Source organism: Terrapene carolina, unplaced genomic scaffold (genome assembly GCF_002925995.2).
Source record: "Terrapene carolina triunguis isolate 2854851 unplaced genomic scaffold, T_m_triunguis-2.0 Scaffold580, whole genome shotgun sequence".
Lineage (NCBI taxonomy): Eukaryota > Metazoa > Chordata > Testudines > Emydidae > Terrapene > Terrapene triunguis.
Window position 1 is genome coordinate 1,925,168 of NW_020664931.1, and position 16,234 is coordinate 1,941,401.

The 16,234-nt window shown below is 45.9% G+C and overlaps 1 protein-coding gene across 1 annotated transcript in view; it reads left to right on the forward strand.

Annotated features, from left to right (window-relative positions):
- The window catches only part of SRD5A1 (steroid 5 alpha-reductase 1), a 47,007-nt gene extending 31,381 nt beyond the window's left edge, over positions 1-15,626 (forward strand). The window contains exons 5-6 of the mRNA XM_024200694.2: positions 9,674-9,741; positions 14,801-15,626. Of these exons, the coding sequence (XP_024056462.1) occupies positions 9,674-9,740 (67 nt within the window). The 3' untranslated portion in view covers position 9,741; positions 14,801-15,626. The remainder of the gene's footprint in view (positions 1-9,673; positions 9,742-14,800) is intronic.
- Positions 15,627-16,234: the final 608 nt, after the last annotated feature.

Here is a 16,234-nt window from a genome sequence, read left to right on the forward strand (position 1 = left end):
CCTGGCCCTGATTGGCTGTCTCCAACCTGGGCCCTGATTGGCCCCCAGTAAGCCCTTCTCTGATTGGCTGCGCGAATACGCAGGCGCCTAGGCCTGCCGCAGCCCACCCTCTCCGGGTGTGGGGCAGCCGCCCCACCACACAGTGCCATCTATTTTTTCACAATTTTGTTCACAAACTGTCATCAGATTAGGCCAGTTTTTAATATAGTGCTCAAAACAGTCCACTACTGAGTTCCATCGCATGTCTTTTTTTCCGAGCAGCTGCTGCAAAGTGGTTGTTATGAATGTATTTTGCAATTTCAACAACATTAGTTTTATTTCTGGAACACTGAAGTCTTTGGATAGGAGGTGCATCAAATGAGCACTGCAACCGTATGTTATTAGTTTGGGGCTCTCTTCACTCTCTAAATAGTTTCTTCTCATGTTGGATACATTTGCAGCATTGTCTGTGACCAAGCTGCGTACTAGACATTTGATTTTTTTTTTCAGTTTGTTATAGCTTTTACTGCTACTTGTAAGTACTCTGCTGTGTGTGCATTTCCTGATGTATCAATTGTTTCTGTAAGGAAGACATTCCCTTCTTCTGTTGTCACATGAGCACATACAACAGGATCATTGTGGACATTGCTCCACCTCTCAAGACTCAGGCTAACAATTTCACCTTTCGCACACTGCTCAGTTTTGTTTCGTACACTTTATCCAGCAAATTGCCTGCAACATCTGCTCTGTTGGGTGGACTGTATCCTGGTTTTAATGACTGAACCATGTTAATGAAGTGTGGGTTCTCAATCATATGAAAAGGAGAGTTTGTTACATAAACAAACCGGGCAGTTTTTTCATCAATTACCTCTTTTTGTAATCTGCTGGTTCTTATCACAAATTTACCTATGGTTGTTTCTGGATGATGGAGATTTTTTCTTTTTGCTACAGATGATATACTGTGTGGCTATGTGACATACATGATGTGACAAACACTATCATTGGCAGATACTCTGAAACTATAGAAAATGATGGTGATCTTGAAGGTGGATAGTCTTCAGAATCCTGTACAGTAACTCCTCACTTAAAGTCATCCTGGTTAACGTTGTTTCCTTGTTACGTTGCTGATCAATTAAGGAACATGCTGGTTTCAAGTTATGCAATGCTCCCTTCTAACGTCATTTGGCAGCTGCCTGCTTTGTCTTCTTCCTGATCCACTTAAAAAGACAATGCACTTAAGAGTGGGTCAGCTTACTTAAAGGGGCAGTGTGCATCTCTCTCCCCCATACACAAGGTGTGTGTCTGTCTCTGTCTGCTATGCTGTCTCCCCTCCCTCGTGTTCGTGCTGCCTTGTGTGAGGGGCTACATTAACAACGTGTTAACCCTTGAGGGCTCAGCCGAGTGCTAGTTCATCATTTAGCAGCAAGGCATTCCCTGGGAAATATCCCTCCCTCTTCCACCCTCTAACTTCACCACCTCAACCAAGCTTCACAATCATAACTGTGAACAGTATTATATTGTATGTTTAAAATGTATACTGTGTGTATATCTATATAATATATAGTTTTATGTCTGGTTAAAAAAATTTCCCTGGAACCTAACCCCCCATATTTACATTAATTCTTATGGGGAAATTGGATTCGCTTAACATCATTTCGCTTAAAGTCGCATTTTTCAGGAACATAACTACAATATTAAGCGAGGAGTTACTGTATGTTGAGGATGGATTCTCCTAAACAAAATAAGTCAATGCAGTTCTTTAATTATTATTACCATACTGCTCATTTAGTATTACTCATTGCATTCACTGACATTCTGTACTACTTTAAAGGTGAAATTGTAAAAGGAAGATCTGCCTATTTGAGCTATTTATTTTTTTATTACAACTGCATCTAAAATGATAGTACCATAGAGTAACAACTATATTTTTTTGCTCAAACATGGGAATTCAAGAATAGTCCTGAAGGAAGACAGGCAGTCCTTAAGAAAGAAGTATGAAATAAAAAAAGTTTACCAGCCTGAAGATCCTGGCCTTGCATTTCTTTGTTGCACTCTTTGCATTTTGCATGCCTGTCTGTCTTACCCACAGGTAGAGGAACTTCATTAAAATATTCCCAAACTGGGTCTCTTTTACGGCCTGCTGCCATTCTAGGTTTTCCCTTCTAGTGAGAGAATAGTATGGTAGATCTCAGATCAATGAAGGCTACACTCAGAAAGACCTCAAGACTTCTGGAATATGCTGCTCAAACAGTTTCACTTTTGTTTCTACTACCTGTCCCTTCTCACATTTATGTCCAGACTTCTTCTCCTTGTCCAGATCTGTTCCGCCTCCAACAATCTTCTATTCACTGAACTTTCTGAAACTTTTCACTTTTAGAGAGAGGTAAGGGATTGACTGTGTGTACACAAATTTGCAGAGGGACAATAGGGTTGAGGTCTGTTATTTGTCGCCTACATTTATTTATTTATTTAAAAACATTTTTGCTGTTAACAAGCATGTTATCTCTGGAGACGCAAATCCACAGTTTGAGAACTGCAAAACTAAGCACCTCTGATGGTATCTTCTAGACTGAGCACTAAGTCCCATTGGGTATATAGAAAGATTAACCTAAATATTCTATACAGAAGCCCCTGAAACCCCATAAGATTAGGTCCCTAATCCATGAACTATTGGAACTCATTTACAAAACTTTTCTTAAACATTTCATGAATATATTCTCATACTATCGAATTTATAATCCCTATTCCATGATGAGATATCTTTGAGCTATAATGTATCTTAATTAAAACTATCTTTAGATAGGTTTTTTCCCTCAAAAAGCATTTTATCCAAAAAATCCATTTTTAATTTTATTTTTTTTTAATCATTGATCTTTATCCACCCTGATACATGGCATGGAGGGATTGGAGTAAACTAAGTAGCCGGAGGCTGATAATGGCAACTGCAGAATTAAATTGATTAAGCCTACTCCCTTTGTAGTAGACTCCTTAAAATTGTAGGCAATTCTCCCAGATTTAGGACATATTGATACATCACTACCACTCAGGGTAGATAAAAATAATTTAGTTAAAAACAATTTTAACAAAAACAAACCTGATTTTAAAAAACTTGAATGTTTAACTAAATTAAAAAATTCATATGCTTGTTTTGTTAAAATATTATGTTTGCTGTTGAAGAAAACAATCCAGCATACATAGCGTTGTTGTTGTTTTAGTTAAATAAAACAATTTAAAGGTCTGTCTGGTGATGTTCTCAGCATGGCAAGAAAATCCTCCAAATATTAATGATTAACCTGTTGAATTGGAGATAGTTCATCTCCCAATGACTTTATAAATATCTGCTTCAATTACCTTTGGTAAATGAAATAATCATTCACTTTCTGATATAGCTGTAAAACTAATCTGAAAAGTTCTCAAAATAAATCACTTTAAAAATGTATAGTGTGTACCTTCTAAAAATTAAACCTATATCTATCTCTCAGTTGTGAAGAATATGTTTTAAGGTTATAACAACTAACAAGAATGCACTTTTATGTAGACAGGCCCAATCCGGGGCTATCAGGATAATTCTCGCCCCGTCTGACTTCACCTTCTGTAGGACCCTGCCTATGAGGGGGAAGGGCAGGAAGGCGTACATCAGGGGCCCCGACCAATCGAGCAGGAATGCGTCCGTCATGGCCCCATCGCCTTCTATCACCCTGGAACAGAAGCGGTTCTGGGTGGTGGCGAATAGGTCCACCTGGGGAGTGCCCCACTGAAGGAAAATCCATTCTGCCACCTCCCTGTGCAGGGACCACTCGTGCTGATGTGAGAACACCCTGCTCAGGTGATCTGCGAGCGTGTTGCTCTCACCGGGTAGGTGGAACACTCGGAGGAGGATGTTGTGGGCTATACAGAACTCCCACAGGAGTTGGGCTTCCTGGCATAAGGCCCTGGAGCGCGTGCCCCCTTGCCTGTTGATGTAATACATTGCGGTGGTGTTGTCCGTGAGGACTCTGACCACCTTCCCTTGTAAGTGTTGGCGAAAGGCCAGGCACACCAGGCGCATAGCTCTGAGTTCCCTGACATTTATGTGCAGGGTCAGTTCCTCGGGTGACCACATCCCCTGGGTCCTGATGTCCCCCACGTGGGCTCCCCAGCCCAGGTCCGAGGCATCCGACACTAGATCTATTGAGGGAGAGGGGTCTCAGAAGGGGATTCCCCGGAGCATGTTGCTCGGAAGGGACCACCATTGGAGGTCTGCAACCACCGTTGGCGGCACCGTGACAACCTTGTCCAGGCTGTCCCTGGCCTGGGAATAGCGGGAGGCCAACCAGAGTTGGAGGAGCCTCATCCGGAGCCTGGCGTGTCGCACCACTGTGGTGCATGCTGCCATGTGGTCGAGGATTTGAAGGCATATCCGAGCCGTGGTTACCAGGAGGCGACGAGGCCTCTGAGTGCCTCGAACCTGTCCCTTGGAAGGGAGGCCGTGGCCGCCTGGGAGTCCAGCAGCGCTCCTATGAATTCTATGCGCTGAACTGGAACTAACGTGGATTTCTCCTCGTTTACCACTAGGCCCACAGTGGAGCAGGTGCATAGCAAGAGGGATACTTGCTGCTGCACCTGGGACCGGGACTTGCCCTTGAGCAGCCAATTGTCCAGGTAGGGAAAGACCTGCAGCCCTCTCCTCCTGAGGTGGGCTGCTACCACCGCCATACATTTGGTTAAAAACCCTGGGGCCCGTCGAGAGGCCAAAGGGGAGGACCGTAAACTGGTAGTGGTCCTGACCCACCAGGAAATGGAGGAAGCACCTGTGACCTTCCAAAATGTGGATGTGGAAGTAGGCATCCTGAAGGTCCAGAGCTGCAAACCAATCCCCCGGGTCTAGGGAGGGAATAATAGAGGCTAGGGACACCATGCGGAATTTGCAGCGTACCAAGAACTGGTTGAGCTTCCGCAGATCAAGGATGGGCCGAAGCCCGCCCTTCACCTTCGGGATGAGGAAATACCTGGAATAGAATCCCTTGCCCCGGAATTCCCAAGGTACCCTCTCCACAGCTCCCAGGGAGAGGAGGCGCTGTACCTCCTGACCCAGGAGGAGCACATGTTCCAGGTCCTCTGTCGATTCCCTGGCTGGAGGGCAATTGGGAGGGGGCGAAACAAATTGCAACCTGTACCCCAGGGATACAGTGTTGAGGACCCAGCGGTCTGTAGTAATACGGGACCATTGCAAACGGAAGGCAGGTAAACGATTTGCAAACCTGAACTTTATTAACTGGGGGGGGGGTTAACCTGGCAATAGGCCCGGTGACCCCCCGCAAGCAGTCAAAAACGCCGCTTCCCTGGCCTCCTGGCCTTAGAGGGCTCCGGACGAGGGACCGAGCGGGATTGGCATTGTGACCGGCGCCTCTGCTCTCGCTGCTTCTTAGGCGGGGGCTCATATCTACCCCGAGCCTGTGGAGCGGAGGTGTGAGGCCTGGGCTTGTCCTTGGCCGGCGGGACGTACAGGCCCAGCGTCTGCAGGGTAGTACGGGAGTCATTCATCCCATGCAGACGCGTATCTGTTTGATCTGCAAACAGGGCCCGACCATTGAACAGCAGGTCCTGCATGATCGACTGGGACTCAGCCGATAGGCCAGAGAGCGAAAGCCAGGATGCCCTTCTCATGGAGATCGCCGCAGCCATCGAACAAGCGGCCGTGTCCGCCGCATCGGAGGCCGCCTGGAGCGCCGCTTTAGCCGCCACCTCATCCTCATCCATAAGGGCCCGGAACTCCTTCCTGTCCTTCTCGAGGAGGGAGGGCTCAAACTTGGCAAGGGACCCCCACAGGTTAAAATCATATCTGCTCAAGAGTGCCTGGTGGTTGGCCACTCGGAGCTGAAAACTCGCAGATGAATACACTTTTCTCCCAAAGGAATCCAGCCTGCGAGCGTCTTTGTCCTTAGGGGTAGGAGCGGGTTGGCCGTGCCTCTCTCGGTGGTTCACCGACTCCACCACTAGAGAGTTCGGAGTTGGGTGGGAGTATAAGTACTCGTGCACCTTTGTGGGCACAAAGTACTTCCGTTCGGCCTTTTTGGAGATCGGGCAGAGAGATGCCGGGGTTTGCCAGAGGTCAGTACTAATATTGGCCACCCCCTGATGGAACGAGAGGGCCACGCCCCGGCGTTGAAGAGGTAAGGACATTAAACAATGTGTCCGGCGGCTCCTCCATCTCCTCGGCCTGGAGCTGGAGGTTCGATGCCACCCTCCTGAGTAGCTCCTGGTGGGCCTTGAAATCCTCCTGAGAGACCAGAGGTGGTGGCGCCACGGAATTGTCCAGCGCCGAGGAGGTCGGTGCCGCGGTGTCGTCTGCATCCGGGCTGTACTGCAAGCTCGACGTCCTGACCCAGGGCCCGAGTCGGTGCCAGAGGGTCGGTGCCCACTGCCCCTTCGCGGTGCTGAGGCGGCAACGTCGGCTAGGCCTGGGACGCTCCTGCCACAGAGCGGGGTCCCAGCAGTGCCGGTGCCTGGGGCCACGGTGCCCACTGGCACTACTGTCTCTGCCAGGGAATGGCCTGGCCCTGGGACGCGAGGTAGCCCGGAAGGGCCGGCTGGTCCTGCAGCACCAAGCAGCTCAACAAGGGGCGGCTGCGTGCCGAAGCCGAAGTCCGGGATGAGCGGACGGTGCCGTGCGAATGGCTGGAGCGGTCCTGAACATGACGTCTCCAGCCCCTGGAGGAGGACAGGTAGGAGTCGGGGGTGCTGTCTCCGTTGTGCCTTCGGCGCCCAAGACTACGACGCCTCAGTGCGTGAGAGTCCTGTGACGAGCTCTGGGCATAGCGCCTTTCACGGCGGGTGCTGGAGCGGTAACGGCAGTGCCGCCGCCAACGAGACCTGTCCCTGCGGTCAAGACTCGAAGAGGAGTGGCGCCGTCTCTTAGTGCCTCCCCTACGGTTTCCCGGAGTGGAGTTGGAAAGCTCGCTTGCAGACGATCCTGCTCGTGGCATGGAGGCGCGCCGAGGTCCACGGCTCAGCCCTTCAACGTGGGACGGTATCTCGACCTCGGAGACGTCCAGAGAGGGTCGATGGGCACTGAGCGAAGGCTTCCCACGGGATCGGGGACCCGACTGGAGCGGCGCCCCCGGTACCGGAAGCGTCATGATGTCGCACGCAGCCTGAGCTGCCTCCGGCGTCGAAGGCATTCTCACCTCTGGCGAGGCGCGCGTGGACGGCACCGGACTACTCCGCTCTACCCGAGTCGGAGGTCTCGGTCCCGATGGGGATCGTGGGCTGCCCAACGCGGGTCTAGCCTCCCCCCGATCTTTCTCCCGGCGCCGCTGAGTCTTCCCTTGCTTCTTAGAAGGGGAGCGGTGCCGACTCGTCGACGGGGCCTCGCTGCGCACCGACGATGCGGTACCGGGCGCAGAATCAGGACGGCGCGCCGGGGGCGCTTCGCTGAGCGCCAAGGACGAGGTGCCCGGCGCGGGGTTGGCTCAACGCGCCGGTGCTGGGGTCAACACCGACTCCATTAGGAGAGCTCGGAGTTGGATCTCATGCTCCCTCTTTGTTCGGGGCTTGAAGGAGCGGTAAATTGTACACTTCTCACTAATGTGAGCCTCGCCCAGACAGCAAAGACACTGAGTATGTGGATCGCTTCTGGGCATAGGATTGCGACAAGAGTCACACGACTTGAAGCCTGGGCCACGGGTCATGCCCCGAGCCCAGCACTAACAGAGAAAAGTTCAACAAGTAACTTCAGGGAAAGCTGGATACTACTAAGGCTAGAATTGCTGCAGCAAAGCTGGAGCACAAGTTCCGACTATCTTCACTGGCGGCAAGAAGGAACTGAGGGTGGGGGGAGTATGCAGCCCCCTTTATGGCGCGATATGTCGGCGCCACTCCAGGAGGTCGCAGCGGTGCTCCCCCACTATGGATGCTGCTAAGGGAAAAACGTGGTGAGCACGTACACCTACTGTGGAATACACAGGAGCAATCACTCGAAGAACGCCAGTTACGGAACAGGTAACTGTCCTTTCAATTACCTTTGGTAAATGAAATAACCAAACAATCATTCATTTTCTGATATAGCTGTAAAACTAATCTGAAAAGTTTTCAAAATAAATCACTTTAAAAATGTCTAGTGTGTACCTTCTAAAAATTAAACCTTCATCTATCTCTGAGTTGTGAAGATATGTATTAAGGTTATAACAACCAACAAGAATGCATTTTTATGTAGAAATCCATGATTAAATCGAGTCTTCCTGACTAAATCAAATCCACCTTGCTACCACTGCTCTACACTAGCACTTTCATAAGGTGCTAGCACTGTCGAGCTGCAGTGATGTGAGATCAATTGTGGCTAGAGTTTCTAAAGCTCAATATAAACACAATCAGGTACAAATAGTTTGCCAAGGCAAATTGCCTAGGATTTTTCCAGTTTCATCCTACATCAAGCTTTTACCAATGCCTTCAAAGAAGAAGAAAACTGAATAATCCTTGCCAGTTCCCTTTTGCAAACTTTTTGCACAGGGAGCCTGGTGAAAGGTAGAAAAGGTTGAGAAGGAGGGGGGGGGGAAGGGGGAAAAGAAGACAAGAAGGAGGGGATGTGGGGGGGGAACCTAAATGAAAGAGTGGAGAAAAATTATGCCAAATTATTTATTTTGTGCACTTGACAGTCTTTTGTGTGTAATCAGTTTTAATGTTTCCCCATAATAATTATTTAGACCCTGATCCTGCTGTTGGATCTGGTAATATGAACACCTGCACCTGTGAGGAGACCAGATTAAATCAGATCCCATTTCCCCAGGATGTGTGAGTCTTTCACACAGCAAGAAGGGGCAGAAAAATATTTTTAAAACAGGAAAATGTGTTTGTAAAACAAGGACCCCAGGACAGGTGTAGTAACTCAAAACACTTAACTCATTTTTTAAAATGGTCTTGTTTTGAAGTTGATGGTGTCCCTTTTGAGGATGTAGTAATGTGAGAGCTGACAAATCTTTTACAATCAGGGCTTTGGAGCGGAGCTCGGAGCAGTGGAGCTGCAGGTTTTTGCCTAGAGCTGGAGCAGAGCCGGAGCACAGCTCCAAAGCCCTGTTTACAATATACCAAAATAAGCCTGGGTCTTTTTCCAGGTTTGGAGATGATTAAGCCTCATGATTTGTTTTGTTTCTCACAAGCAATCTGAATTGGTATATCTAAATTCTTATGAGAGTTCATATAGAAGGTACTATTGTTCCAACCTGTCAGTCTTTCCTCATGTCAAAAGCAACAGAGGGTCCTGTGGCACCTTTAAGTCTAACAGAAGACTAACTTTCCTCATGTCGTTTCTTGTAGCTGCTCTAAAATCTACCCACTTCACTTTCATCATCCCAATGTATCCATCTTGTAATGGAATCTGGGCACTTGCTGTGGTACATTATCTACTTGTTAAGATGTTGGGCCACCCACTTGCCCTTGCTCCACACACACCACTCTCATTAATTTGATTTCACCATTGTTGGCAACCATAGGTTTGATTTAATTTTTGTAGTCAGCACTCTGATCTCATGAGGATGGGTGTGATCATTTTAAAATAGGAGTTCTGCACATGAAGTGAAGCCTGGAGATGTTCCTTTGTAGATTAATCTACTTATATTTATATTGCTATAAATGTTTCTCTGGCAGTTTCCTACAATAATTTAGTCTCTTTTGTAGTATTTTGACGATGAATACTAATTCAAGTGGCTTGTTTTTTCAGATGGTATCTTGAGAAATTTGAAGATTACCCAAAGTCCAGGAAGATTGTGATTCCATTTGTGCTCTGAGGTGTGCATCATGGAGTTGGCTGACTTTGAATGATGGTGGTTGCTATTCTGAAAATATTCAGTTCACAAACAACTCCCAACAAGTTAGGCTAAAGGTTTTCTTTTAACATTTTCAGTGTCACTTTTGTTGGTTTCCTAACATATAAAATACAACTGATGGATGAGGCCATAGTGACAGAAGAGTCAGCCATCCTGTTCCTATTTGGAGCATAGTGTAATAACTGCCTTAATAAGATCATATCTTCATCATTGGAACTACAGTGGTGTCTGTATTGCTTCTTATCCTGCCTCTACCTGTTGCTGTTTCTGCCTCAGCCAGGCACAATACCTCCAAGATCTCATATTGCACCATATCAGTGGGTGCTTGTGCACTATCTACCCCCACACAAACACAGGATTGACTTGCCTCACCCCCCCCCCCCGGATAATCTAGTGCTAGTAGTGTCACTAAATGTAGTCTTTGTACTCAGTATTATGCCTAGCCACTGAACAAGCAGTAGTGGTGAGAGCTATCCTCAGCCCCCGCACATCTGTGCAGGCACAAACAATAGAACACTGTTAACACTACATGCACTACTTATGACAGTAGCAGTAACTTTGGCAAATAATGGGTTAAGATTTACTTCTTCCTCCAGATTAATAACGCTCTCAGGTACTTTTCAGTGGCTGGCTTCTCACCCACTTCCATGACATGTTCTACTTTCCTTATTTTTTCCATTATACTCTTTGTTCCGCTTTTTATTTTTCATATGAGAAATATTAGTGTTACTGGTAAAGGATATGCCTTAATTTTTTTCCAGTCCCCGCTGACATTCTAATGACTTTTAAAGTTTACATTTGGTATCTATTTCTGTTTTAGGAGGTTTAGGGTCTTTAACTGACACTTTTAGCAGTTTTGGGTAGCACTGTTTTCTGGCTTGCCTAAAATAACAAACCTCACCTCCTAAGAACTATAGAGAATTTTTCAAAAATGTTTTTACTTTATGATAAGTGTATGGATGACATCTGTTTTCCAAAGAGAACTGGATTTTTGAATACTTGTTTTTTATCTTAATAATGTCAAGTCTGTTCTCCTTTCCTAGATTTGCTGAAGGACCTCTGTGAGCTCACAGTAAACATTCATGAGAGTTCCAGTACCTTAACTGAAAAAGTGTGGCTGTTGAATCTTAAACAGAGACTTAATTGCTGGGTTTTAAATACGGACTAAAAGTAAATGGAGTTTTAAATAGTGATTTAAAAATCCCTTCTCTTCCCAATTGCTCAGCTTTCAGTCTCCTTTCTCTTGTGATATTCCTACTTCTCCAGTCTCCATAGTCTTTTACAGTAGAAAAGTCCTGAATCTTTAATGTAAAAAACAAGCAGAAAGTGTTTTAACAATTTTTTTCTTTATATAAATCCTAAGGAAAGGCACAAGCTCAGTTTCTCTTTTTTGGGTGGGGTCAGGGGAGGAGGGTTGTTTTTGTTTTCTTTGGAAGTTGCCTTTTAAATATTCTAAATCTGCCTGGACACTTTTTAGATCTTAAGTGCTGCTTTGAAGACAAACAAAGCTTAGCTGTATTGCCTTCTTTAAAGCCTTATCTTAATTCCAACATAATTTGTGTTTACCTGCCTCCCATTTCAGACCAACAAAGCAGCCTTTGCCTACCCACACGGAAATTAACCTCCCTCACCATCTCCTTCCCTCTAAAGCAACTTTGCTGTACTGTTTGTCATTTTTGGATTTTGGCAGGTGGTTAATAAAAACTTTTTAAAATTTTGTTTCCTTCTGAGTAGGTGCTGTGTTTGACAGATTCAACCAGAAAGTGGAAAGGCATATAGAAGGAACAAAACAGTTTTTAAAAAAGTTTGGTTCCATTGTCGGGATCGTTTTCTAAGATTTAATGCCTCATTTGACTTCCGTGTATTTAACTGGGAGTGCAAAGTGATCGGAAAGTATGATACTGTTGCCGGCCCAGAGGGCCCGAGGGGGCAACAGGGGTTCGTTGCCCGGTGTGCATCGCACCAATAGACACACCAGGGTGGAGAAGCAAACCAAGTTTATTCGAGATCTTGAAAAGGCACTCAGGAGACCAGCATGTCTCAAATCAGAAGCGCAACAAATACAAGCAAGTTTCCCATTTTATATTCCAAGCTGTTTGAGTAAGCCTTTGTTCTATTTCCCCCCTACCCCTCCCTTCCCAACAGCAGTTACAGCAGGCACTACATTGTGGCGTGTTAGAAAAGTTCTCGTCCGCATGTTTATCTTTGGCCTTGCAAGTTCAGACGTAGAAGACTTCCCCCTTCCCCCCCCCCTTCCTTATCACTACTGCTTCTGCTAGTGTGAGCGAAACTGCAGCTGTCTGCAAAAAAGCTGACTGTTACATGTTCTGCTTCAGCATTTAGGCTGTTTGCATGGAGGCTGGTTAAAGTTCACAAGATGGAGTTACTGTGGCTCACTTAGACCCAGAGCAGGGGGGTTTCATTGGCACTTATGGCCTTCCACCCCCCCGAGTTACCTGGTAGCTATACCTAGTGGCACCAACAATATCACTGGTTCTTCAAGTTTGTGCAGATGTGTATTCCACACTGGTGTGTTGGTGTCTTGCGCACTGCAAGCTGGAGACTTTTTTGCCACATCTGTACCTTCTCATAGCCCTTCCTGAGGCTATATAAGGGTGGCAGCACCCTGACTCCACTCAGTTCCTTCTTACCACCTGTATCTTGAGTTGGAGCTCCCTGTGTTGGATTCTCCTCACAATTTCCCTGCTGCATCACAGTTTGTGACTCAGTCTTCAGTAGTGTAAATAGTTACTTGCAGTTAGCACCAATAGTTTAAGTTAGAGTTAGTTAGTTTATTAGTATATTTAGTTGTATAGTTAGTTTTTGGTGTGCGGCACTGAATGTTATGCACCATTCCCTGGGCTTCAAGCATTGCCCGGCATGTGAGGTCTCTGATCCTAACAGTAACCCACACATGTGCTGCTTGGTGTGCCTTGGAAAGGGACACATAAAGGCAAAGTGCAGTAGCTGTCATTCCTATAAGGAAAGGACACAGGTTGCAAGAAACCTTCTTTTAAAGCAACACCTGCTAGAACAGGCTGTGAGACTGCCTCAGCAGTGGGATCCTCTTCCAACTGCTCAATTAACTATCCCTAGACATCATCTTCAGGAGGATCCTCTACCTCTGCAGGAGTTGGGGACAGTCCCAACAGTCTGATCAGTGATAGAGGCAGGAAAGGGATTGTTCATCATTCCTGCATGTCCCTCAAATGAGGATCCATAAAATGGACTGGTGCTGCCAGAAATCAAGGAAGGATTAGTCCTCCTTTTCATCAAAAGCAGGGGATCACTGTCAGCAAAACTCTGGTACCTAGAGATGCCAACCTGTGTCTCCCCAGTACCGAGACGGGAGGATCCTTGTGCTGTAGTGTTGACTCTGGAACCATCTACAGGGTGGCCACCGAGTCCAGTACCTGTGGAAACTCCAGCATCCTCAGGTTTCCTTTGTCTATCTGTACCATTATGCCCACTACCTTTGGATGTCAGTGCAGGGATGGTACCCCAAACTCTGTCTTCTTCATTTCTGGGATAGAGATTGCCTTCAGTTCAGGTACTGATGAAGAGGCAGGTTCTGCATATGGTGCTTATGCAGGCTAGGTCAATACCAAGACATCCCCTGCCCTCAGCGCCATCTACAACATCAACCTTGCTACCAGAGTCCTCAGTACCGGTAGCTTCCTCTGACTGGGGACCAAATCCTGACCCCATAACACCAAAAAAGGACCCATCCTTTGTACTGGACCCAATTGTAAGACTATCTACCTCCTGCAGTTTCCTCTCAGGACCAAATACAATGCCAACCACAGTACCAACATTAACTTTTCCATATTGGAGAGTGGACAACTGGGGTTTTCCAGTGATGCCACCAGGTTGGGTGACCCCCCCCCCCCCATCCCTATTGATTATTCAAACAGCTCTTCTCACTCTGGGTCAGAGTCCTCCACCTCTTTTCCTGCCCCACCTCAGCTAAAGAGATCACATACATCACCCAAACACGCAGGAAGTAAGTGTTGATACCAAGAGCAGAGCCATTCCTGTAGTAGGGACAGACCTGCCTGGCCTGTGATACATTGACCTATTATGCTGTGCCTTGTGTTGCAGTGGCCCCCTGGAACACCTCTTTGCCATAGAGCCAGATCTCCACATAAGTTGGATGTAAGATGCCCTTATCTGGAGATGGCCCAAGCCACAGTCCAGCCTATTGTGGAAGCTCAGGATGACATTCCTTCTGGATTATTCTCTGTGGCTAACAGTTTCCCTGAGAACCAGCATGTACCTCAAAGTATCTTCAGCTCCAGCAGCCCCGTCATCACCATCCATGTACGATTCAGTGGCCCTGACTTCAGATTCTTCAGTTCATGTCCTACCAGGAATTTCTCAAGAGAATGGTTGCAACTCTGAGTATTCAAGCTGAGCTGGTACAAATTGGTGGCCATCCTCCAGGCTCCAGCCCTAGAAGGGTTGCCTTCCCTATTAATGATGCCCTATTACAGCTGGCCAAATCTATGTGGCACACACTGGCATCGCTAGCCCCAACAGCCAAGCGAATGGAAAAATGATACAGTGTCCTTTCCTAGGGTTTGAGTGTTTCTGTTTGAACCAAACTCCTTAGTTGTCATGGCAGTTAATGAGACCTCCAGAGCAATGGCCTCTGCAATCATCATGAGGAGTGCACCATGGTTATTTAATTCTGGAATAGCATCAGATATCCAATAATCTATTGATGATCTATCTTTTAATGGACAGTTTTTATTTTCAAAGTAGAGAGATGAGGTGTTTCACTCTTTTAAAGATTCACAAACAGCTCTCTGCTCTCTGAAAATTTATCCTCCAGCCTCTAAGAAAGATCAGTATAAGCCCCCACAGCAATATTCTGATCACTGTCACAGACAACTTTTCTAACTTCCCAGACACAGTATGTCTCTCCTAAAGGAGACAGAGGCCCCAGAAAAGGTCATCTAATTCTAGCACTACAACAATTGAACGTGCTATAGGGAAAACCTTTTTTACTTGTTTTTCAGAGCTGCTCCACTCACTGACTAAATGAAAGGAGAAAGGAATGGAAAAATTCCATAGATCTGACAGTGAGGCCCACCTTTCACATATGGGATCTTCAGTCAACCTGTTTGCTACAAAAGACAACAAGAGTGTCATCAGTTTTGTTCTCAGGCCTCCCATAGTCCAGGCTTCCTCACTGATGCCTTCACATAGAAGAGAACTGGGGATTTAGTGCACACCTTTCCCTGATCCCTCTCATCCCACAGATCATCCACAAATTGAAGCGAGACCATACCAGATTAATCCTGATGGCCCTGGTCTGGCCAAGGGAGTACTGGTTTTTGAATCTTCTCTCTCTCTTAGTTCAACCTCCTCTTTCTCTCCCTCTCCTCCCAGACCTTCTATCACAGGAACACGGTCAAATGCTACATCCAGACCCATCAGTCTCCACCTCTCGGAATGGCTGTTGAGTGTCTAGATAAAGTGTGGGAGTATTCCCTGGTGGTTCAAGAGATTCTGTCCAACAGTAGGAAACAATCAATTATGTCTGCTTACTAGCCAACTAGAAAAGGTTCTCTGCTTGGTCCATTGCCTGGGGGGATACAACCTGTTTAAGCAAGAATCCAGGACATTTTAGACTACCTCTTACATTTCAAGTCCTCAGGCCTTTCAGTGAGTTCTCTAAAGATTCACTTTGCAGCAATCACTCCCTTCTATGGGGGGATGGATAGTAGATTGGTATCTTCCAACCCCATGGTTGCTAGCAAGGCTATCAATTAACCGCAGTTAACGCAAGCGATTAATGCAAAACAAATTAACTAGATTAAAAAATAGTTTAGTTTTAATTGCACTGATAAACAATAATGGAATGCCAAAATAAATGTATTATATATATTTGGATGTATTTCTAGATTTTCAAATATATTTATTTCAATTACAGCACAGAATACAAAGTGTACAGTGATAACTTTATATTTTTATGACAAATATTTTCACTGTAAAGAAGATAAACTGAATTCATTTTTTTTCAATTCACCTCATACAAGTACTGTAGTGAAATCTCTTTATTGTGAAAGTGCAACTTATTAATGTAAAAAAATTTTAATAACTGCACTGAAAAACAAAATAATGTAAAACTTTAAAGCATACAAGTCCATTCAGTCCTACTTCTTGTTCAGCCAATCGCTAAGACAAACAACCATTCCCAGAGAATAGTTACCAGTGGTTCATAGTCAAGATGGGAGGGCATATCAAGAGGAGACCCACAGGGATCAGTTCTGGGTCCAGTTCTATTCAATATCAATGATTTAGACAATGGCATAGAGAGTACACTTATAAAGTCTGTTGACGATACCAAGCTGGGAGGGGTTGCAAGTGCTTTGGAGTATAGGATTAAAATTCAAAATAATCTGGACAAACTGAAGAAATAGTCTGAAGTAAACAGGAAGAAATTCAAT